The sequence below is a fragment of the Haliotis cracherodii genome, unplaced genomic scaffold (assembly GCF_022045235.1).
Source record: "Haliotis cracherodii isolate W230 unplaced genomic scaffold, xgHalCrac1.p SCAF_18, whole genome shotgun sequence".
Lineage (NCBI taxonomy): Eukaryota > Metazoa > Mollusca > Gastropoda > Lepetellida > Haliotidae > Haliotis > Haliotis cracherodii.
Window position 1 is genome coordinate 28,280,946 of NW_027266273.1, and position 24,792 is coordinate 28,305,737.

The following is a 24,792-nucleotide window of genomic DNA, read 5'->3' on the forward strand; positions in this document are numbered from 1 at the left end:
TACTTCAGTGCAGATTTTTTGACATGGTTTTCCTTGTGTTTCGTGCCCACAGCAATGTCTTTGTGTTGGGGGGAAAAAAACAATCAAATCTCATTATGGCATAAATAATGCCCATCCCTTCTACACAGCTGTATTATAGGCGAAACAGTGTTCAACATAATCAAGAAAATACGCTGCTTAACATCAGAATATAATTTTTGGGAAATACGTCTATAAATGAATGTTAGACCTTATGCTGTGATGCTTATCTGATATGTTTTCTAAATAATCCCTAGCTACGCTGATACTGCCTTTATCTGGAAATAGTATTAAAAAGTCAAATGGAAAATGGCTGTTCATAATGAGGACATGAGGACAATATTTCAACATTTGGTAACAGGCGGAAACTGTGAACCATCAGGATTACAACTCTCTGGAAGTATGCATTCTACCGAGTCAGTGGACTAATTCGCCCTGAGCTTGACAAGGAATGTGAGGACAAAGAGCAGCGCTATTATGATCATCATGCAAGCTGGTGATTACCGAGGTGTGGCCACTGATGTTTCTAATTCCATAGTACACTCTACTGGCCTCATGTGCAGTGAAGTCCAACTTGTCCTCATGAAAGTAAAAATTTTCAAAAGTCACCAGTTCACCACTAGACGATCTGTATAGCTAGTCTCAACAAGAAATATTCCATGGTTTAGGAGTTCTGCTCCGGGAACGGATGGACATGTTGATCACTATATCACCCCCTTTTGAAAAACGGAAGGATAAAAATGACCAAAAATTTGTTCTCTCATGGTTGTACAACATCATGACAACACAACACGACACAACACAACGCAAACCCCTTTTGCTGTTACAAGAATCCTTATCATACTTTCATGTCAGAATGATGAGATGTCACTGGTCCACGTGATCTTGATAAAATACTGTGTAACTCACCTTGGAGGGCAATAAATTTCTCAGCGGGGGAATGAATCTCTTATACCCTACCACAAGCAATACAGGCTGCATGTGGATTTCTGAGAGTAAGAATTAATCCCTTATACCCCGCTTCAAAGTAAAAAGCCACACGCTTTTTCTGAGTCAATGGAAGTTACGTGCCATGGCGCAAGCTGTTTTCTATCAATTCTAAATTTGTTAAATTGTTTTGCAATGTCACATTAAAACATGTCGATAAGATAGAATCAATGTAGCTGGATCACTCGGGGTACGTGGGGTTTTATTCATCCCTTGTTCATGTTGTTAGATTTTATACCACTCACTTCTGCATAAAACCCAGAGTACCTCTCGTGATCCTGTTACAACTCATATTGTTGACTAATACATCTACTTATGCTGTACTTATCATGTTTTATCAGCCTAGGACCTTTCCTGGTTTTTTTAATGCTGGACTCAGCTATATGATAGTTCTATGATGGCAGTCTGTAAATAATCGAGTCAGGACCAGACAATCCAGTGATTGACATCATTCACAATTGGGACACAATGACATGATCAAAACAAGGTGTCCTTGTCTGAAGTGTAAACACTTCAACCACTGTGCCACCCCATCACACCCATTTTCCCAAGGCAAGGGAGTCAAATTCCCCAACTTGCAAAATAGGCTGGAATTTCTTGGTTCAATTCACCAGTGGCTATTACGAGTTATGTCCCTTCTATGTACATCCTACTGACCAATCAGATGCCATCGCTCATATAACTTGGAGTTGCTAAAAACATATTACAACGCCCAGTCAAGATGACCTGATAGATAATCAAGATAATCACCTCGCGAGGAACATCAAATCACTTGTGCACTTTCATTAAAAACATGTAAAGATCTGGAAAATATCTGCCGACGCCCAGTTAACAGTACACATGCTCTGCAATTCCTGCAATCTGACGAAATCGGTACGACAGTTGCCATGTTGTTTTTAAACCCAATGTTGATTTTGTCACAGGATTTTGATTGGACTGTGCATAGACTAGTTAGACCAGCCAAAATATATCTCCACAACTCCACCCTAGTTTGGCAAGAGTGGAAACTTGACTTTTAAAGTCAGTTAACTCACTTGCCTCGGAAGATGCGGGAAGATGCATCACGTTACATGACATCATGTTATCATTGTGAGTTTTGGAATGGAAAATATCCAGTTTATTCCTAATACAGGATATGTACCACCCTAAAAGACGTGCAAGACAACCTCTAGATCAGGGTACAATGACACACTACTAACCAAGCCACAAGCCTGAGTACTGATCCAAAAAAGTCCACTTTCATGATAATCAATAGAGCAGCAGACAATGAGGGTTCATTAATAGAGGATGTAACACGCCTTATGCTCCGACCTTCACCCGATGCTTTTAAAGGATAAAGTCCATGTAACATATTTCATACAAGGGCTACATAGCAATAATCTTGTAACACGCACGACTTCCTATCCTGCTGGACCTACTTGCTGGTTATTACGAGACAAGTGGCGTCACGGCCCCGGGATATATAGCCTCAACTGTAGCCGCAGATATTGACTCTTGTCCAATAGTCCAAGACTACAACGATTCAGGCTGACAAAAAACTATCCACAAGAGGGATCCCTTCCAACTTTCCAAAAGTCAACTTTCTCTTTAGGTCGAGTAATATTCCCACAACTCCCGCCTATGGAGTTTATATTTCACAACTATTGAGTTATAATCAAGCAAGCTCTTTCTACAAAGATTTCAAAGACTGTCATACCACTCTTGCTCAGGTGTTTGATCAAGGTTACAACAGTCAAAGAATTAGTTCAGCCTTCAAAAGGTTTTAAGGTACATATTTCTAAATTTGACGCATCAGTGACAAAAATGATGTCAAATGCAAATTCTCGAGTTGGACTAGTACCATATAATCCAAAGTCTTTTCAGGTGAACAATTGACTTGCCTTTGCATGTGTTTGTGATGGGCGTCACCTGTGGGGCAGGACAAGCTCAGCTTTTCGAGAACACCTGATGTCATCACTCGTTGATGTGATTCATATATACAAATGCTCATGATTTTTGTCAAAATCGTACCAAGGACTCTGCTTCTAGAGGATGATGAAGGAAAGGGTTGTATCTACATTGCACATGAAACGTTATGCCTCTAATGGTGTTGACTAAAATCAATATCAGGGTATTCAAATCTCTGCCAAAGGAGCTGAGGCTAGACAGCGTGTGGACAAGGTGGCTGGGTACACACAGCAAGTTGGTGTGACCTGCACTAATAGGCTCATGTTTGATCAATGGGTGGCAGAGATACTAATCATAAAATTCAAACATTGCAGGTCATGTGTGATAAAGTATAGAGAACTACCCTTAGTCAAACAGGGCAAACATCTTCTACAGTAAACAATGTTTATATTATAACAAACACACTTATAACGAACTGACGGATAACGAACTCATTCCTGTTCCCGGTCATTTGCTGTATATATGCTTATAACCAACTTCAGTTATAATGAACTCAAATTAGCAGTCCCTTCGTGTTTGTTGTAACCGTAGTTTACTGTAGTTGGGTTATTTTACCCAGAGAACAATTTGTAGCCAGTTTGCCACCTTACCTCAAGTCACATATTATACTGCCACAGGAAACGTAAACCAAGACCCACATTATGAGAAGTAACATATTGTATCCTAGCTGGAAATATATGGGTTGGGGGGGAAGAGACTTGGATAAACTGACAGTCCGAGCAATGTTGTCATTGTCAAGCCACTTTCTTTGTCTGCTGATGATTCTTCGATGATGTGGAGAGCAGTTTTCAATATCCGTGCTACGAAGAGATTGTGCCTCGGTTTGCCACATGACACTAATCTTGCTTTATATCACATCTAGACTGGGACTGAATGGGCACCAGACCATAACGAAAGTCCTTCTTTACCCATAAGCACACTTTAATTAGGGTAACGCTATCCTAATTGTGGTGTATGTCATCATGATGTCATGCAAACGTAAGAAAAAAGTAACGAGAAGTTATTATTCAACAGGTCTTTATCAACAGAAGGGAGATGTGGACTCCGTCTAACTATGATCCGTCAACAGGCTTACTCAAGCATGTCCTGTTTTGAACCTACACTCCCTTTGGTGTACTTGTGGAATGCACGCAGGTTCTCAACAATCACACTGAACTGTGACCTATATACACACTCCTTAGGCTGTCTCTGCCTCCACCAACACATACTTTTAACACACTTGTCTGTTCACTTGGGGAGGTCCTACAGTATAAAACACACTTGTCTGTTCACTTGGGGAGGTCCTACAGTATAAAACACACTTGTCTGTTCACTTGGGGAGGTCCTACAGTATAAAACACACTTGTCTGTTCACTTGGGGAGGTCCTACAGTATAAAACATGAGAAGGGTTCCTCCCCTGATAACAAAGTACAATATATGATGTCCACCAATCCTTGTCTTATTGTTCTGCCCTATGACATGAGTTTCAACATTTACACAGATCATGTTGCAATTCTATTAAGATATATCACATTACATACAAGATGATGTAGGACTATGGTTATCATGGTACAGTGTTAGTGTGAGTGGGTGAGTTTGAAAAACATTTCCTCATATCAGCTGTGTGTCAGCGTTGTGTGTCGATCAGGCTAAAGTGACGCAGGTTGTTGACATTCATAATGTTGTTCATTAGTCTGACAAATAATCCAAAAGAGCCCATGCAAGTCTATAATAGTGGGCAAGTCTAGATTACTGCAGTATCAGAAAATAAAGAGTCTCTGGGCTTCTTCTTATATTTTAATAGGATAATTAACATCTGTTTTTTTTTCTGTAATATGTTCATTTCAGAGACTAGATGTTAGTCTTGGGTTATATGTACCATAATACAAAAGTGATAGAGCAAGGTGTGGTATGTCACGGCTGGATACATTGGTGTATGGCTGACATGGAAACAACTTGCAGGCATTTACATGGACATTATTCCGAGACAAGTGTACATTTCGATAGACTAGTCGTTTTCCCCCAAATCTAGTTGCTACATATACTACTAGTCCGAAATAGTCTGCGACCCAGTTAGATATGGCCACAGGTGTCCAGATCTTCCCTGATTAAAATTCTGATTTATAGATTAACATCGGAACGCCTCAGTGAAGAGCTTTGAACTTTCTGATGGTGGTTAAAAACATGCCCGGCATTTGCCGCCTAGAGCTAGAGCTTGGAAACGGCAACATGTTGATCATGTCCCAGTCAACAGAGATCGCCATTGCCAGGATCTAGGTCTATGCTGGCATATGTCCGGGTAGGTTTGGTACCGGGTAGATTTTCCCGTACATTGGACGCTGGGTACCCATCTCAATTCTCAGGGCTGCTGACGTCAAGATAAACAAACAAACGACCTACAAATGCAGCCGAGCATCAGAAACGACTGTCAGAGCCGGAGACTAAGAGAGTCGGTAAACACGCAGAAAAAATACATTTCTTGTCATTTCACGCTGGGATATTTTGGTCAGTAAGACTGATAGAGCAAAGTGCTAAAATATTTTGTATCTTACCAAGGGTTAAGATGATAACTGCCACGCAGACTACGAGAAAACACAACGTTATCCACTTTGCCATGGCTGTCTTTCAGCCGGGCGATGGGCGAAATGTTATGTTAAGCAATCGATAGACGGCAAGGGGAAGTAACTCTGTATTGTTATATACAACAACCATGCAATAAGAACGGCATCTGTCTCGTTGGGCAAGTACGGATAAACGTGTTACGCAACATGTATACAATCGTATTGTAATTGTTTATCCATGTACATTATTCAGTAAAACAGAAAAAAAAAGGTATACGAACTTTAATCGCTGTTGTGCGGCTGAAAATAATGTTTATTTTTAAAATGTATATTTGTCTGCTCGTTCTCCTACATACCAGAGAACGTGTGGTTAACCCGTGTGTAATTTCCCGCTGAAAGCACATTATAGGAGCCCCGAATAGGTATACATTTGTTTATATAGGGAACTGTCGCCCACTCATTAACTTATCACTCACCACGAACTATACATCTCAGGTGAATGACTAGTGTGTGTTTATTCGCTATACTTGTTCTCCGTTACAGTGACGTCACTACCTAAGTGGGATAATCTGGAACGCGAAGTAAAGCCTATTTCGCCTCACTTATAAATAGAGGTTATCACGCGAGTGAGTTTGGGGATGGTAAATATCATATATTAGGAATAAACATCGTATTTAGCGAACGTTGGCGGTCTGTCCTCTAGAGTAGCTGTCCTTTGTCAAAGGGAAGCTACTCTCACCCTAGTCTTTGAGACGTCACGGCAACGGTCAGACGTTGTTGACAGTCTGTCCTGTCATAACGTTACGAAGTGCAGTCAGATGTACACACAGCGACAAAACGATCTACGTCATAAATTCATGGAAAGTCTAGTGTCAAGTGTTTTGAACTTCCAAATGTCTGAAAGTAAGTTACAAAAACAGTTTTTATGTTTATTTTATCATTTAAACCTTATTTCGCCCTCCGCTCTCTTGTTAGTTGAGGTTGGAGAAAAACATAAAAACATATAATGGTCTTATAAAGGGGTAGCCGAGTACCTTACTCCCCATCTCTTGTTGAACTACCAGGGACCCAGACTTTGGCCGACTGTCAGCCCTGGATACTTGGAGTCAAGTCATTCCAACACCAGTTTGTCTCTCAGCACAACTATTATAATATTCCTGCTCTGTGACGGCGGTCTGTAAAAATAAATGCGTCAGGACCAGACAATCCAGTGACAGACATCATTCATGAACATCGATTTACGCGATTTAGATACGATGGCATGCATCAACCTGGTCAGCGAGTCTGACCACCCGATCCCGTTAGTCACCTCCAACGACAAACATGGGATGCTTCATCGGCATCGTGATGTAGATCACCCTTAGTGTTAATGATTACCATGGTTGCACAGGCAGAGCGTCTCAGCTTCCTTTATAGCACTTGCACCTGGGCCTAGACTGAAGTGCAATTGTTTGAGTATGCGAATACAATATAAATAACGAGGCTATATGATCACTTTAATTAAATATAGGTCAGATGTTATAGAAGTTCTTACAATAACGTCATAGGGTCCTCACATATTACATACAACGTGACCCATGGCGTATTCATCCTAAGTAACCTCTATCATTCTGTTACTCAGTAAGCAATGATGGCATGTGTCGCCCCTGGCAACGTAGCGCGGGTGATGAGAACGGTTGTATTGATCACCGAGTATGTACGCTGGGTGTATTCTGCTCGGAGCGCCTCCCAGCCAGGCTGCCGCAAGTGCATGATCACTCAATACACGACAGCTTAGTGAGCCTCTTTGTTGTGTCATCACCAGAAAACGGGGTTTTTGATTTTCATCATGGCTGTTACTACCAGCTAAGCCGGGGAACGTATTTAAGGAGAACAGGACTCCACTATCTAGGGTCCAGCTTTGGACTAAGTCAACACATTGTCAAAGTAAATAGTGTAAAACTGGCAACATTATACAACTGGGGTTATCATTAACTGTTAGTTAGATTACGTTATGAATTGGAGTTTAGGGGCACATTGGTTTAGAATGATTTCAATACAAAAAGTTTGGTCTGGCTGTTGAAGCGAACCTTGTCTCCTTGTCTCCTTGTCATGTAAGTATTGTCCGTCGCGATGCTTGGCTGTACATCCCAGTCTCTGTTTGTCAATATCGGGATATATCTCGCCATATCGAGACATTTCGGAATATAGCAGGATATATTGGGCTATTTCGGGAAATATCGGTATAATTTGAGGCCATATCGCGACTTCTCGGAATATAGCGGGATATATCGTATATATTGGGGTATTTCGGGACATATCGGGATTTATCCAATAAGTGACTCATGCATCGACGTATTGTATATAATGGTGATTATCAGTTATTTCCATTTATACAATACGTCAATGCATATTTACAGACCGCCTTCATACAGCTGGAATATTGCTGAGTGCGGCGTTGAACAACAAAGAAACAAGGACAACATTGGTTGTCCTGACATGTATGGCTATCGACTAATGATTTCACTTTATCTCTACGGTCGTCTGGAAGACCCACAGCGACCCGTGTTTGTCGTGTTTGCCGACTTCGTGGATCAGAAGGTCGGATTCAGTGGCTTGGTGGATTGTATGTCATTGTACCCCGATGCTTTTAATATCGATCACCGGTTTGTCTAATATCGATTATTAAATGTCTGTGTGATATAGCTGGTATTGTGCTGTCAGCGGCGTTATACAACAGCCAAACAACCAAATGAAGTCGTCACAGCGCTCATAAACCTTACATCGCGGGTGTCAGAATGACGACGAAGAATAAGATGAGTCCAAGCTTCTGTAGTCGGTTATGAACAGACATGTACAACGTATGTAGAAATAGGCGTCCCGTGAAGATCCGGGTATAGAACTGGTCTTCAAAACATGCTTGTCGTAAGAAGCGACTATGCTTGTCGTAAGAGGCGACTAACGGGATCGGGTGGTCGGGCTCGCTGACTTGGTTGATGCATGTCATCGTATCCCAATTGCGTGGATCGATGCTCATGACGTCAATCACTGGATTGTCTGGTCCAGACTCGATAATATTACAAACCACAGTCATATAGATGGAATATTGCTGAGTGCGGCGTTAAACAACAAACGAACGAACGACTCCAGTGCGACATCTTCAGTGAACGCGTTCTGTCAAATGTACCCAGCTACAAATGATCCACTATATATCCCTCTCATGTGACTTAATATAATCAACAAATCAACAAAGCCAGTGAGTCTGACCACCCGATCCCGTTAGTCGCCTCTTACGATATGGGTTGCTGAAGACCTATTCTACCCCGGGTCCGCACTGGAGGCAACCCCCACGGGATCTACCACAGATGTGTTGGGGAATGAGACACAATTAATGTATTCTATTGCACGTGGGTCAACACTCAAACCCAGGTGATGCTGGTGTACATGCTACAATGCCCCTCTCTCTCTCTCTTCCCCCCCCCCCCCCCCCCCCCCCCCCCGCCACACACACACACTTCTGCTTTTCATCCCTGAACGGGATCACGGATGTCCCAGTCGCCTAAGGCGCCGCGATTCGCTGTGCACAGTTGTCGCTTGGGCACACCCGAAACCTGTGATTGTGAGTTCGAACCCCGGTTCGCCCCGATTATGTTTCTAGGTTTGTCAGCACCATACCCGTGCTCGTGGGTGTCACCGAGTTGGTAAACGTCTGAGACCTGCATCACTTCGGGCTTCCCCCAACATTAAGCTGACACGCCGCGATATAACTGGAATACTGTTTAAAGGGGCACTGATCTAACGCAATTCCCCGGGACTGGTTCTTGCCTTTGTTATTGTTTTTTCCCAGTGAGTACCCGGATGTAGAGCAGAAATCTAGACTAGCTCGCGACCTCTGTTGCGCCATTCGTAAGCGCATTAGTCTCTTTTATGGATACCGGTAGTAATAAGAGCATATGGTCACATTGATCAACAAAATGAAATACATTTTTCGAGATAATAAGGAAATGTAGGCATCTTTGTGGGTAGCATCGGTAATGGTGACGAAGTTTTGATAAGTCACATGCTTGGTAATTTTGCGATTTTCGTTTACACTATTTTGACTTGCAACACAAAGTAAATATTTCACCTGAGCATTGCTTTTTTTATAGTGTGTATATTTTGTTACTGTCAAAATGTGTAACATATTTATTAAACGTCTAAATATTCAGTTATTTTACAAAGTGACTGAAAAACATTTCCATCTGTATTATTATGATAACGAATTCCAAACATTTTGATGTTTAATGTCATCACCAAGAGACTGAAAATGTTACGTTGAAAAGTACATTTCTATGTTGTTTGGCTTCTAATCCTACATAATAATCTGTTGTGATGTTTGTAGGCCCTTTTGATCGTCTTAATCAATCTGGACAGATTTTTTAGTCAAAATGACTGAAATATTTACACATTTTAAAAATTGCCTGAGAGAATCACATTTTACAAATTGACGGTAATCTATACACGCTTACAAAGGAAATGACCTGTGAAAACAACGTCTATCGCGCATTGAAGAATTTCCCAACCAAGACGTAGAAAAACAAGAACGAATCGGTTCAAATGAAGGAAAACAAAATGCAAATACCATAATTACAACTTACCAAATTTATGTGTATAAATAGGCAGCTTCCTTATTCGAGGAATGTATCCGTGAATATCCACACAAAGGAATAATATCCCACTCGTCTGCAGCTATACAAAATAACTTATTCGATGTCACGTGTCTCTGTAACTATCAAATATTCTAAAAGATATATATCGTTTCGGGTGTCAAGTCTCAAGGGTCGGCTGAGAAAGGCCACGTGACAACTATTTTCATTATGTCGACGGTTCCTAAAAAATCCATTGAGTTTGATAACAATGAGCAACCAATCAACGTATTATCAGTTAACCCTTTGAACAAATTGTATGTTGTTTTTACATCGGCACTTCACGCCATGATATGAGTGTATTCCCTTTGTTTTAGTAAACCTAGACATGTAAACACTCACTTTTGACATATCCACTGTGCAAGATAACCGTGATTAATTAATCAACGTATTTTCTGTTAATCCTTTGATGACTAGGAACGATCCGTTGATTTACAAAAAAAAGTAAATCAACTGATCATTCATCTCTTGCTGGGCTGCCACGTGCATATTACATAACCTCACTTCAAACCTGGATTTAGATTGAATAATTACCCCAGACACAATAAATGCCAAATGAGAACCTTTGTCAGGTAATCTAAGTGGTGCTACCACTAATTGTACCTGTAATAAATTCATTAACTGGGCATCAAGTGAATGACGACAAATACACAAGTGTAGGGTTATACGAGAAAACGTGTATGACAACAAGGGAGTAGTAATCGTATTACACAATCCGAAATCCGAAAATGCTTTCACTGCATGGATACTTTTTTTAGTATTAAACTATAACCATCTGGGGTATTTCCAAATGACGACTTCCGATGAGCTCCGCCGTTCTTTTTGTCTGTTTGTTTAGGCTGAAGAAATTATTTAACATGCGCCCTTTGTCGAATCTTTATAGATCACAGTTAACCAATCAGTGTTTATGCAAAAATGCGTAAAACAAATATTGCCTCCAGCCTCCAAGTGTATTTAGCTGTCCTTGCAGACGGTAGCCCAGTCTCTGGTCACGCTCAGTTGCGTTGCGTATCATCCGGGTACTCACGGGGGAAAAAACAATAACAAAGGCAACAACCAGTCCGGGGAATGGCGTTAGATCAGTGCCCCTTTAAAGCGGCGTTAAACCCAACTCATTCACTCACCCCTGAACATGCTCTGCAACTAATCACAACAAATGAGTTCGTGATGAGGCCTCCACACCAACTCAACACACATCAGTATCAAGGGTCTTTTCTCTTGTATATTTTTAAAATCCCACCACGCCCTTATGTCAACTGTGGGTGTGGGTCGGGATTTTGATTGTTGAGATTTAAAAAGATAATTCCTATCCGTTAAATTGATAACCGACACTACAATTGCACATATAGAGACAGCTCCGGTTTGGTACTTGATACAACTGACAGCAGGGAAATTGTATATTTCAGTTCATATGATGCGGAACAGTAAACGGTAAGACGAGTTTTGAATAATGCATTTAATAATGTTTTGATCAATAACAAGATGTAGTAGTTGACAAGTTGTGTCAGGTGACAAAAATTTCAGGGCTTTCAAAGGTCCTGCACACAACACATTGAGTGAGTGAGTGCGTAGGTTTTATCTCCGCTTTTAGTAATACCCCAGTCATATAGCGGCTATGGACACAGGGAAGCAGAAGGTCGTGGTTCGATCCTCTGGCTGCGTCATGCGAAAAATGCGTTTAAAGATAGTACTTCTTATTCCCCTGTCCGGCGCCTGGGAATAAGGGATAAAACAAGGATTTGCCGCTTCGGAGTCAGTATGCTGTCTCTGAGTGGGGTATCCATGTTAAACTGTGACATGGTATCTCAGTGGTAAGCACCATAAAACCGACGTAAGTCCGATTAGTACAAGCTGCCAGGCACGCACGCACACACCCATGCACGCACGCACACACACGCACGTTCACACGCACACACGTGCCAGCAGGTAGCTGTGAATGCAATAATCTTCAACCCGACGTTAAACCCCATTTCACTTGAAGTAGTGTCCGTGTGGAGAATCCGCGCGTTTACCCACCCAGCCATTTATGATAATAAATAAAAACGATGAAACCCTTTCCATATTCAATAGAAATCTCGGCTAAAAGAAGAGTCGATTGTACGATTCCGACTATGTCATAAACATGTGTTCATGAATCACTATCAAATAGTTATGATACCAGGCATTAGCTTAGAGGTGAGCGTGTCCTGCCCCACCGGTGGCACCCGTCACAAAACACAAGCAAAGGGAAGTCAACTGTTCACTGAAAAAAACCCCACCGGAACATATGGTACAAGTCAAAATATGGAATTTCATCGCACATGATTTTTGTCACTCATGCGTCATGTCTGCCATAAAACTTTTTGATCAACTTCTGAACCAAAGTCGTATGACACTATTTGAAATGTTTGTAGAAAGGGTATGCTCGACTGTTTCTCAAAACTGAAATGTAAACACCAAAGACCGGAGCTGCTGGAATATTGCTCGACATGAAGGGAAAGTGGACTACTGGACAGCTGGAGTCATCCCTCTTGTCATACAGTCTTGTGGAGAATGTTTGTCATTCCGAATCTTTATGCATAGATCTAAATATGAAACAGACGAGGCGGTCTCACTTGTCTCCTCTACGCCTAGTTCAGGTGGGTAAATCAGTGGAAGGGAATTGGCTATTTAATTGTTATTGAACCATATCAGATCATCGATATACCTGAATCTTCAGTAAAACTTGTAAAACCTTGTTTTGACTTAGCCAATCCAGGGCGGTCGTGTAGCCCTGTTGTTTAAGCGTTCGCTCGTCACGTCGAAGACCCGGGTTCGATTCCCGACATGGGTACAATGTATGAAGCCCAATTCTGGAGTCCCCCGCCGTGATATTGCTGTAATATTGCTAAAAGCGGCGTAAAACCATGCTCACTCACTTAGCCAATCCGTATGAGGAATGAGTAATGGGGTATGAGTAAGAAACTAGGGCAAAGAAACAACGAGTTTAATCCATCAAGTACAGGGGATAGTACACACTAGAGACTGTAAGTAGACATAATACATTCTGTCACATCAACGTTCACGAACGCTGCGCAGATACACCAGGGTAGTAGCTCTAGATGGCCTCAGACCACAGTTACCCCCGGAGGAAAATTAGAGAATATAGTGCCCTGTTTAGATGGGCTGTTCGGCCTGCGCCAAATGTTTTTGAGTGACTTGTGATAGCTTAAATGAAAGATTAGACATTGTAGTTTGTGGCCAAGTTTGTGTTAGCCACAATCTGTGAAGGTTTTGATTCCAGCTTCCCTTGACTTGACCGCATGTTGAAGGTAGCTCTGTGTGTTTCGGCTCAAAACGTCCGATCGGCACTGTTGACAGTGTTTACCCCGAAAGCTAGCTTGTAGATCCAGGCCGACACATTAAGTGACAAGTGGCAGGTTGGTTAGCATGCAATAGGAGACTGATAATAATTATGGTGTGCTGTCATGTCACTGCAGATAGCAAAGTAGGAAATTAATTGTGGTCTGAGGCCAGATATATTGTAGTGACGTCAAGCCCAAGGAGAGGATGTAAATAGGGGCACTCGTCCTTAGTAACTTCCGGTTGTGCAATGTCTCCATTCCTGTTTATCTGGTGACGGCGTTTGTCCGATGGAGAGACTCGGTAAACAGCCAGAGTAACGGAACATGTTGGTTAATGAATGGCGTCTGGTTTTTGTCAGTGGTAGGAATCGTTCAACTAAAGGCACTTCTTGTTGTAATGACCCAGCAACAATTAACTGTCTGAACATATGCAAACACATCACATAAAAAGACACTATATATATAAAAGCAATGTAGACAAATAACATTAACAATAATGCGAAAGAATTAACATTATTAGATATGGCACAACTATAAAAAGTTATATAAAAATAACACAAGGTAACAGAGTAAACAGGCCCTGTAGCTCACCTCTGTTTTAAACCCGTGCAGATCCGGGTTAGAATTGGTCTTCGGCAACCCATGCTTGTAAGAGGCGACTGACGGGATCGGGTGGTCAGGCTCCGTGACTTGGTTGATGCATGTCATCGTATCCCAATTGCGTGAACAATCCTCATGATATCATCCACTGGATTGTCTGAACCAGACTCGATTATGTACAGACGCCGTCATATAGCTGGAATATTGCTAAGTGCGGCGTTAAACAAGCAAACAAACAACACCCCTATTTACTGGTATATTTGGACCAGGTAAAAGGTTATGATGAAAGGGTAAACAAGAAGATGCAAACGCAGACAACAGAATGCATTATACAACATAACATGGATATTTTCTGATGATATGACATAGCACGGACAAAAATCAAAATACGCCCTCAAAGTATTTCATGTTAAGTTGCCTTCGGTTCCGATGAGATTACAACATTGAAAAGTATCAGTTACAATTATAGTGAAAACATTAATAAATATTACGAAGGTTAGAAAGTTGAATATGGAATTCACATTGACGTAATATAACATGGAATATAACATCTAATATACAAACGACTCCAGAATGGGCGATACAACCCGAACAATGTACTTCTATGAATATGAAAAATGACACATTAAACACAAAAACACAGAAAAAAAATCATCGAACGGCGTTCTACGGCGTTCGGAAGCCATCAATATATAGTTGATCGAGGGACGAAAGAGAACAGCCAAAGCTCCAGAGTCGGGGACAAAGAAGCCCTGTGGGGGATTTAGCACCCACCAGACCAATGCCCACGTATGTATAAAAGCATTCAGTATCACAGATATACAATGAAGCACATCCTGCCATTAACACATCATCGACCATCCAGGGTAATGTGCTCACTGTGCTCCTTCATATACATTACCCTGGAGCATCGAGGATGCACAGATGTTTGCCTCAGAAAAAGAGGCTTGAATCTGTTAAAACAATTGAAACAAATACTCTCATAGCCTTAAATAATGGGAAGACGGGACCAGGATCATGTCCCATGATTCGCCACTGTTGATAACCAAAAGTACTGGCGTTGTTTTCTGCCTCCAAGATTAGTGTCCTCCCAGCTGATGGCGACTTACACCGCCTGAGGTGGTGGGTCCGACGACTCTAGCGGCACGCCTGAAACGACAGTTATAGAATAGAGAGTCGATACCAAACATTTCTCGACACTAACCCCACAATGAAATACGCTGCAAACTACAATGCCAGACACGCACACTGTGATATACGATACTCATAATGATACTGACCCATGATACCATTTAAACCCCAGACAGACACTGACCCTACAGTACAGCATGTGTTTTACACACGATACGGTTACTAATACTAAATTCTAACTCATGACACGATATATATCACGATACTAACACCACGATTCGATTCACATCCAGAAAGTAACCCCACAATAACCCCACAATACCATCCACACAAAATACTAGTATACATGATACTATAATAATATAGTATGAGTGAGCATATGATTCATATAAAGATCCCCAGCAGTACATTACGTAACGAGAATCAAGCCACAACTCAATAAATATGAAGACACTAACCGATGATGCGATACATGATAACATGCTACAAACCCCACCGTCTTCCGTCTTAAACCTGCTCCAAAATTTATGGTACAACTCACTGGCGGTTGTCTGAACGCCCTGGGGGGCTTCTGGTTGGGGGTAGGCGACGGTGGGCGGTTGTTGTAGAGGGGGTGGGTCTACCGATGGGGTGCCGTCAGCCGCAGGGGGACAAGTGTCTGGAAACAGAGCAAACCAGAACCCTGAAACACTGACATCTACTTTGTATAACAAATGTTATATTTGCCATAACACAGGTCGCTGACTCTATTTGCTGGCGATAAGGTGCCTCACTCTGACAGTACTAGAATCTGTACTTACTAAGAAAGTGCTATCCCAAATATGACATTTGTTACATTTGGCCACTGTGTGTTGACATCTACTTTGTTGTCGAACGCCGCACTCTGGAATAGCTGGAATAATGGAGAGTGCGGCGTTAAAAAAACAACAACCCCAAAACAAACAATATTCTGGACCAGACAAACCAGTGACTGAACACCTATTCCACAGGGTGACACCCAATCAGGGACTGAATGACTGAGCCATGGCTGAACACCGATTCTTGCCTGGGTACGAGGAGAAAAGGCGACTAATGCTGGCATCATAGGTGTCTTCGCCCGACGTAAAGCATCACAATGTGGTGCACTTGCTTTCACCAACACTGGCTATACATATACGGACCAACTGGGCTTCGTCTCACCTGCCTGGCCCGGGGCAGGCTGAGGAGGGTAGCCTTGCTGGCCCGGGGCTGGTTGAGGAGTGTAGCCTTGCTGGCCCGGGGCTGGTTGAGGGGGGTAGCCTTGCTGGCCCGGCGCTGGTTGAGGGGGGTAGCCTTGCTGGCCCGGGGGTGGTTGAGGGGGGTAGGCGACACCTAAATGACACAGAATGACGTATAGGATTACAGGTGTGTGGACAAGGAAATAACAACAATTGGTTTATAGGCATCATTGGTTTAGTTGCCCGTTGGGATATACATGAACATACAAATGTTGTCGGGGAAGGGTAAATCAGAAATAGTTAACTTTGACAGTGATCAGTCATAGAGCAGCATAAAAACTTTCGTGGAGCCTGTTGGCGCCAAAGGAGCCCTGAATTGCACAAACACAAATTGCGTTAATAAATGCATTTGAATTGTAAACATGTATCTTAAAAGGAATATTTTCGACAGCTGCCTGTCCCATGTCTCACTTGGTGGCTGTTGGCCGGGGGTGGGGTATGGGTAGGTGGGTTGCTGGCCGGGGGTGGGGTATGGGTAGGTGGGTTGCTGGCCGGGGGTTGGGTATGGGTAGGTTGGTTGCTGGCCGGGGGTGGGGTATGGGTAGGTGGGTTGCTGGCCGTGGGTGGGGTATGGGTAGGTTGGTTGCTGGCCTGGAGGGGGGTATGGGTAGGTGGGTTGCTGGCCAGGGGTGGGGTATGGTTAGGTGGGTTGCTGGCCGGGGGTGGGGTATGGGTAGGTTGGTTGCTGGCCTGGAGGGGGGTATGGGTAGGTGGGTTGCTGGCCGGGAGTGGGGTATGGGTAGGTGGGTTGCTGGCCTGGAGGGGGGTATGGGTAGGTGGGTTGCTGGCCGGGAGGGTGGTATGGGTAGGTGGGTTGCTGGCCGGGAGTGGGGTATGGGTAGGTGTCAAGATCACAGATAATCTTGTATATTTTAATTATATGTTAGTACTTCAGATAGATGTATTACGGTATGGTTACATTAGTATATTAAGCTTAGCGAGTTGTTTTTAGATATTGTCAGGTAATACTATGGGAACAGGTTAGGGTCAGGGAAGCGTGACTGGGTACGGCTGATAGCTGGGGAGTTAATTGGTGTAACAATAGGGAGGTCAGGGGTAGCTTGGGCTTTGGGGTCAGTTTAAATAGCGGGGCAGGGTAATAATTTGTACAGTCAGCCAGAATCAGCATGGTCATGTAAGGCATGGACTAATATTGTGGGAGACTTCTACTCTGGTTGGCGTAAGTTTTTACATTTATTGTTTCATGTTGAATTGTATTTTAGAGGATAGAATTTTGAGTTATGTATTTTTTCCAAACGTAATTATATACACATATTGATGGTAATAGCGTAAAGCCACTGTAACAAATAACCACAACATGATCAAAGTATAAACAGTTCAACTCAGTAATATGTAAATCGGAGTATTGGTGCATGGCTGTATGTATTGTGAGGTAGTGACACATACCTCAGTGACTGTAATTGCGTATATTACATTGTAGTGTCCCGGAACTGGCCGGTTAACCTTAGAGTGCGTAGGAGGGAAGAACCTCCGATATTACGTAGGAGGAAGTAACAACCTCCAACATCACGTAAGGAGAGAAGTTCTCCGACCCAACGTAAGGAGAGAAGTATCTTCGTCTCCGTGGCACATCGTAGGATGAACACAGCCGTGGCATCCATGTAAAGAGGCACCCCTAACTCCGTGGGGACAACATCGCCTGGGTGGAAAGATCACCATTCGTTATTACGAGGAAGAATTCTCGTATGAACTGCTCAATAACATCAGAGATTCTAAAGTTCTGTATAGAGCTGTTGTGACAGTGACAGTGGAGTGGCTTTGTATCTTTTGGTTGGTTTTTTTTTGTGGTTGTGTGTTGTTGTTGTATATATATACACACACAAAGTTTTACTGTGTATTAGTTGTGTTATTCTTAGAACATCTGTATTAGTGTTAGTATTTTTAGAAGTAGACTATTAGTATTAGGATAGTGTATCGTGATAGTTGTATTGTTAGTAGGAGATAGTTGTATTATTAGTAGTAGACATTTGTACTGTTAGTATTAAGATATTAGTATTAGTAGTAGGTGGTAGTATTGTTATTGGTAGGAGAAGCTAGTTTAGTTAGTTGTGTTAGTTAATTTGGTATTAGTTTGAATTTAGATATTGTTATTGGGATTTAAAATTACTTTAAGGGAGGGAATAAATCTGTATTACAACTTCATTTGTGTTTGTGGTTGATTCAATACGTGACAGTAGGTTGGTTGCTGGCCGGGAGTGGGGTATGGGTAGGTGGGTTGCTGGCCGGGGGTGGGGTATGGGTAGGTGGGTTGCTGGCCGTGGGTGGTGTATGGGTAGGTGGGTTGCTGGCCGGGGGTGGGGTATGGGTAGGTGGGTTGCTGGCCGGGGGTGGGGTATGGGTAGGTGGGTTGCTGGCCTGGGGGGGGGGGGGGGGGTACACGGCACCTGCAACAGGGAGGGAATAATTGTCGTCGATAAAGTCAAAGTGACCATGTATACAAAGTATGGATTGATTGGTTTGTTGATTCAGGCCACAGTGGCCATTACTCCACGTCTATCACAGTTGTCTGTGTAATAATAACGGGTCAGAACCGGAGCAGGATATATTGTTGGGGTATGATGACGCGTATTCAACCAAGTTTGTCCCCCTTACAAGCATTGCTTACCCCTTAGTCCCTACGGCATGGACAGGAAATATAGAATAGAGGTCGCAATGTTTGGTATCCGTGGGTAGAAGAAGTTAAACTGCATGGAGGTTACAGCATCACGGTATTGGATGCGAGAGGTGACAAGGAGGTATCTTGGGGTCACGGTATTGGATGCGAGAGGTGACAAGGAGGTATCTTGGGGTCACGGTATTGGATGCGAGAGGTGACAAGGAGGTATCTTTGGGTCACGGTATTGGATGCCACAGAGAAGCGAGAGGTGACAAGGAATTATCTTGGGGTCACGGTATTGGATGCGAGAGGTGACAAGGAGGTATCTTGGGGTCACGGTATTGGATGCCACAGAGAAGCGAGAGGTGACAAGGAGGTATCTTGGGGTCACGGTATTGGATGCGAGAGGTGACAAGGAGGTATCTTGGGGTCACGGTATTGGATGCCACAGAGAAGCGAGAGGTGACAAGGAGGTATCTTGGGGTCACGGTATTGGATGCCACAGAGAAACGAGAGGTGACAAGGAATTACTAGTATATGAGAAACCTTTTTTGTCCAAACACTGTTAACATACTTTGAGACATATTTAAAAGATGAAACCTGTCAAAACTGATCATCAATGTTGAAATTTAAGTGTCAAATGTTCTTAAAGGAAAACATAACATTAGTCTCTGAGAAAATGGCATCACAAGTCAATATCTGGTGTGCCCGCCATGTGCATGATGACTGCCGTGCAACGTCGATACATGGAATGGATGAGGCGGTTGATGAAGGCACTTGAGCCCACACTCTGAAGTATGCCTGACGCAGTTCAGCTGCAGTTGTCGGCCTTGGTCGGACGTCATTCAGTCGTCTTTGAATCTCGTCCCACAGGTATTCAAAGGGATTTAAATCGTGACGACCGGCAGGTCACTGTATGGTTCTGATGCAATTTTGCTGGAGGAAGTCTCTTGTTGCTCTCGCAGTGTGGGCACGGGCGTTATTATGCTGAAACTCGTGGTCTCGGCGACGTGCCAAATGAGGTATGGTCTGTGGTCTCAAGACTTGATCAATGTCCCGAACTGCTGTGACACCATTGGCTCTTCCTGGACCGATGTTCTGGAAGATGTTCTTCGCAAGACCACCCCACACCTTGAAGCTCGGACTACCCCACGAGTCTCTCTCAACAACACAAGCATCCGAATAACGTCCACCACAGCGTCGACACTCTCTCTGCCATCTGCTGTTGAGATGCAGTAACGGCTCACGTCTGAGAAGAGGACTCTTCGCCACTGCTGGTGTGTGTTGCCCACTGAATGGATCCTATGTGAGGCCTGTGACAGTGGAGGTGTCGTCGACGCACGGCGTCCACACTAATGTGTCGCTGGTGTGTCCCCATGGTATGTCGAGCAGTTTCCGCAGCAGTAACAAAGCGATCTTGAAGATGCTGTTGCACAATCCTGACGTCGGATTATGACCCTTGGTCTTCCACGACGTGATCGGTCATCTGTAGTGTTGGTGGTCTGGTACCGTTGCTGGAGCCTGTATATGGTCCTTACGTGGACTTGATATGCATTGGCTGCTTGCCGGGCGGTTTGTCCAGCTTGCAATCGTCCAAGGGCTTGGTGTCGCTGATTTCTTGTCAGTCTTGGCATGTGGTAGTAATTCAATAAGGAATTTATGTTATCCGATCTGGGTTAATTTTTATAGGGCATGAAATGGGGGGAAAGCATGTGCATTTCAATTTCCACGGAACTCACATGCATCGGGTTACCATGGCCGTTGCCGTGATGCGTTTGGGCGATCGGTTTTATTGTCATCTGCTTTGTTTTTTATCATCAAATTTCATTTTTTCGGACAAGGTAATGTTGAATTTTAGGAACTTTGACAAAAATTACCCATATATTTAAATAACAACTTTTCATGCAATGTTACTTGGGGTGACGTTTCTTATTAGGTTCAGTATAGTTGATTTGTACATGGTATGTTGTGAGAAAGGTGGCAAGCATTCAATCTAATTATTGACAGGAACTGAACTGCTATATGTAATTATGACTGTTATTCCTCGACACATCTTATTTCAGTCCCAACACGGCACATTCCGCAATTGCACATATTTTTACAAAACTGAAAATGACAAAACCCTTTTAGCATCCGGCTCGCAAACAAGTATCTGTTATATTTACAGGTAGCTGTGTCACCACAATGTCACTTACTTGTAATCATTGTGCTGTTAGGTTTATGTTTTGTGTGCAATACTTTCGAAAAAACACCATGTTCTTGTATTATTCCTGAGTACGAGTTACTACCATATAGTTCATTGAACCTGAAAACAGAAAATCCGGTATATAAATTGAATATATGTTATTGGAAAGTGTTGGTTGTCTGATGCGTCAAAACGCAGCCAGTGTCGATTTGCAATGTCTTAAGCGGCATTGTTTACACACTTGTTCAAAAATGTCACGGGGGAACACAGTAAAGCAAAATGCACGTGCAAGTTATGACATTCGTAATTCGTGGTAGTGGCTATAAAAAGGTAAGCATAAGCCAATAATTTGTCATTCAATTGTCAACATTTTTCAAGTTCGAAAATGCCGAGACCCAGCGCTGTCGATCAGAACATCGCCATAGGACGTATCCAAAGAGAATAGCAGTCTTCTGTTGCGCGCCACTTCAACGTCCACCACAGCACCAATTGCCGCATTTGGGACCGATACACAGTTCAGTTCCACTGCAGACCGTGCCAGAACCGGCCGACACATCCCTGGTTTGAGGAGGATAACGGATCAAACTGTCAGAAACCATCTTCGCGAGGCTGGAATCCGACCCAGAAGACCAGTTATCGTCCCTGGTTTGCAACAGATCTATCGACAGTGACGGTTGCGATGGTGCCATACCTTGAGAAACTGGAGACGAGTGTGGTTTACCGCTGAATCACGATTTCTTCTTCACCGGCGAGATGGAACTCAACGTGTTTATCATCGTCGAAATGAGCGTTTTGCCCCACATTGTGTATGTGAATTCGACAATTACGTCATATATCCAAAGATGAGCTGTATAATCTACTCGACCGGGTTTAGCATGTGATTTTCAAGAGTCTTATATTATATATACTCACACGCAAAAGAAACGCAAGTGGTTTTAAGCAAATAGGTAACAAACACGGCACCATAAATTGATACGAGTTTTAACATGTGTAGTGAAGCCTGATGGTGTTATCAATATTTTTGGTTGCATTTTGGAAGCTCCGAGTAAAAACGCAACATAAAAAACGAATCGCCAAAACGCACCATTTCAATGAATATGTGGGTATCATGCACCCGTTTCCCGCGTAATCGCAAATGCACAAACTGTCACGAACTGTAGTGGGTATAAAACTGTGGCCGATTCTTGGACCTACCACTCCTTGGCCAACAATGCCACGCCTAACTCAAATTCAGAGAAACCAGGATATTGGACGTTTGAAAGCTGGAGAATCTGTCCAAGATGTTGCCCGTCATTTCAACGTTAACGTAACCACAATTTACCGTCTCCTGCATCGACGCAATGCTACACAGACCACAGATGACCTTCCTCGGAGCGGTGGTCCTAGGGTCACCACACATCGACAAGATCGGCAGATTACCCGTCAACACCAGCGACATCCGTTCCTAACTGCAAGTGAAAGTGCTCGACAGACCATAATCAACACATTAGCCGGGACACTGTGATCCGACGTCTCCGTTCCAACAATCTCAGATGTCGCCGACCAGCACGTCGTCCTGTTCTCCAATCACGGCATCGACAAGCACGACTTCAGTGGGCACAGGATCATCACAATTGTCGTCATCGTGAGTGGAGGCGTGTCATCTTCTCTGATGCCTTCTTTTCTGTCTCCCATGCAGACGGAAGACTCAGAATTTGGTGGCGTCGAGGTGATCGTTTCGCTGACAGAAAAGTTGCCGAAAGGGATCCATGGGGTGGACCTAGCGTCATGATATGGGCAGGGATTGGACTTAATGCGAGACTTTGACCCATGTGCTTTCTAAATGTTGGTCAAGGTTCGGGGACACGGCGTCACTACTCAGCGGTATATCGACCAAGTGATCAGACCCCACGTTGTTCAAGTTTTTGCACAACATCAACAACACATTTTCCAGCAGGACAACGCTAGTCCCCATGTTGCCAGAGCTACCATGGCCTTTCTGCAACAACACAACATCCGTGTTGTACTGTGGCCAGCCCTCAGCCCAGATCTTTATACCCATCGAATACAATGCACAATGTGCGCCTACAACTACACGCCTAGTCCCTACAACTGCCGATGACCTACGCACAGCTGCTCTGGATGTGTGCAGTAGGATCCCTAGGGCCTTCACAAATCGTCTGATCCACTCAATGTACAGGAGATGTGTTGCAGTCATCAATGCAAATGGTTGTCACACCAGGTATTGACTGACATTTTGGGTATTGACCCGAAACTGTCTAAGCCCTTAACATTTGAAAAAAACAATTATGTCATCTGCCTTTTAATCCATTAAACTGTCTTCAGTCAAATTATTTTCAATCTTGCCCTATTAGTATTTCTTGTCTTTACTATTGAAAATATATAACATGCATACTGCATACTCGACTTGTGTTTCTTTTGCGTGTGAGTATATATACTGTAAATCTTGAAATAAACGCGAGCGTGAATTAATTGCGAAAAATGCGAGTGGTCTTTGTTCGCATTATTAAACATCGCATTTATATCAACAATAAGACATTTTGGATAGGAGAAATACAAACTTAGACATATGCTGAAAACATACAGCTATGTATTCCACAACACTGATTTCTTTAGCAGCACATGTAGTAAGTATATAGACATTGTCATTCAAACACTAATTACATCCTGTGAATTGTCACTGCTGGGGTCAAGACAAGCGTTCTACTCATGTCTTCACTTATCACACTTGCAAGTCCTTACAGACGCCACCCACACAACACGGTGAGGGGAGGAGGTTTGTACTATGTTGAGGGTGACGACGCTGAGGGTTACCACATTCAGGGGACAAGGGGATCACCCACGGAACATGATAAGTTTTGCATGAAGAATGAGGGCGTTGTGGAGGGTCGTGATCAGGGTAGAAATGGCACAGCGATCATGGCGGGTGGCTATGGTGTAGGGGATAAAGGTGCTCTCTCACCTGGGGGTGGGTACCCAGGTTGCTGAGGGGGTGGGTACCCAGGTTGTTGAGGAGTTGCGCCCTGGGGAGGCAACATCGGTGCCCCAGCCGCTGCAGACTGAACTAAAACAAGTATAAACATGTTTTGAAAGTTTGACACTCGTAAAGTGATGAAGCGTATACAAGCTTGACACAGAACCTTGTATTAAGTATTTGTAGAGGACTCGCGAGGAGAGGGTAGTATTTACTTTAAGGGGCGAGGTGAGTACCTTGTGCAGAGAGTCGGTCCAGGGTTGTGGGGTGTGTTTTCTGTGAGTGTGGGTTGTGCGGTGTGGGGTGTGGGGTGTTGGGTGTGTGGGTGTGAGTGTGGGTGTGGGTGTGGGGAATGAGGTGTGGGTGTGGGAAGTGGGGAGTGAGGTGTGGGGTGTGGGTGTGGGGGGTGAGGTATGGGAGTAGGTGTGGGGTGTGGGGTGTGAGATGTGGGTGTTGGGTGTGGGGAGTGAGGTATGGGTGTGGGTGTGGGGTGTGGGGTGTGGAGTGTGGAGTGTGGAGTGTGAGATGTGGGTGTTGGGTGTGGGGAGT

General features: G+C 43.5%; 2 protein-coding genes across 8 annotated transcripts in view; both read right to left on the minus strand.

Moving 5' to 3' along the window:
- Positions 1–5,597, minus strand: part of LOC139465959 (uncharacterized) — a 42,469-nt gene extending 36,872 nt beyond the window's left edge. For all 7 annotated transcript variants that reach the window (XM_071247980.1, XM_071247979.1, XM_071247978.1 and 4 more), the window contains exon 1: positions 5,485–5,597. In XM_071247980.1, the coding sequence (XP_071104081.1) occupies positions 5,485–5,548 (64 nt within the window). In that variant the 5' untranslated portion in view covers positions 5,549–5,597. The remainder of the gene's footprint in view (positions 1–5,484) is intronic.
- A 10,758-nt stretch (positions 5,598–16,355) lies between these two features.
- The window catches only part of LOC139465595 (uncharacterized), a 41,337-nt gene continuing 32,900 nt past the window's right edge, over positions 16,356–24,792 (minus strand). The window contains exons 8-9 of the mRNA XM_071247303.1: positions 24,232–24,333; positions 16,356–16,561 (exon numbers count right to left, since the gene is read on the minus strand). Coding sequence (XP_071103404.1) covers positions 16,356–16,561; positions 24,232–24,333 — 308 coding nt within the window. The remainder of the gene's footprint in view (positions 16,562–24,231; positions 24,334–24,792) is intronic.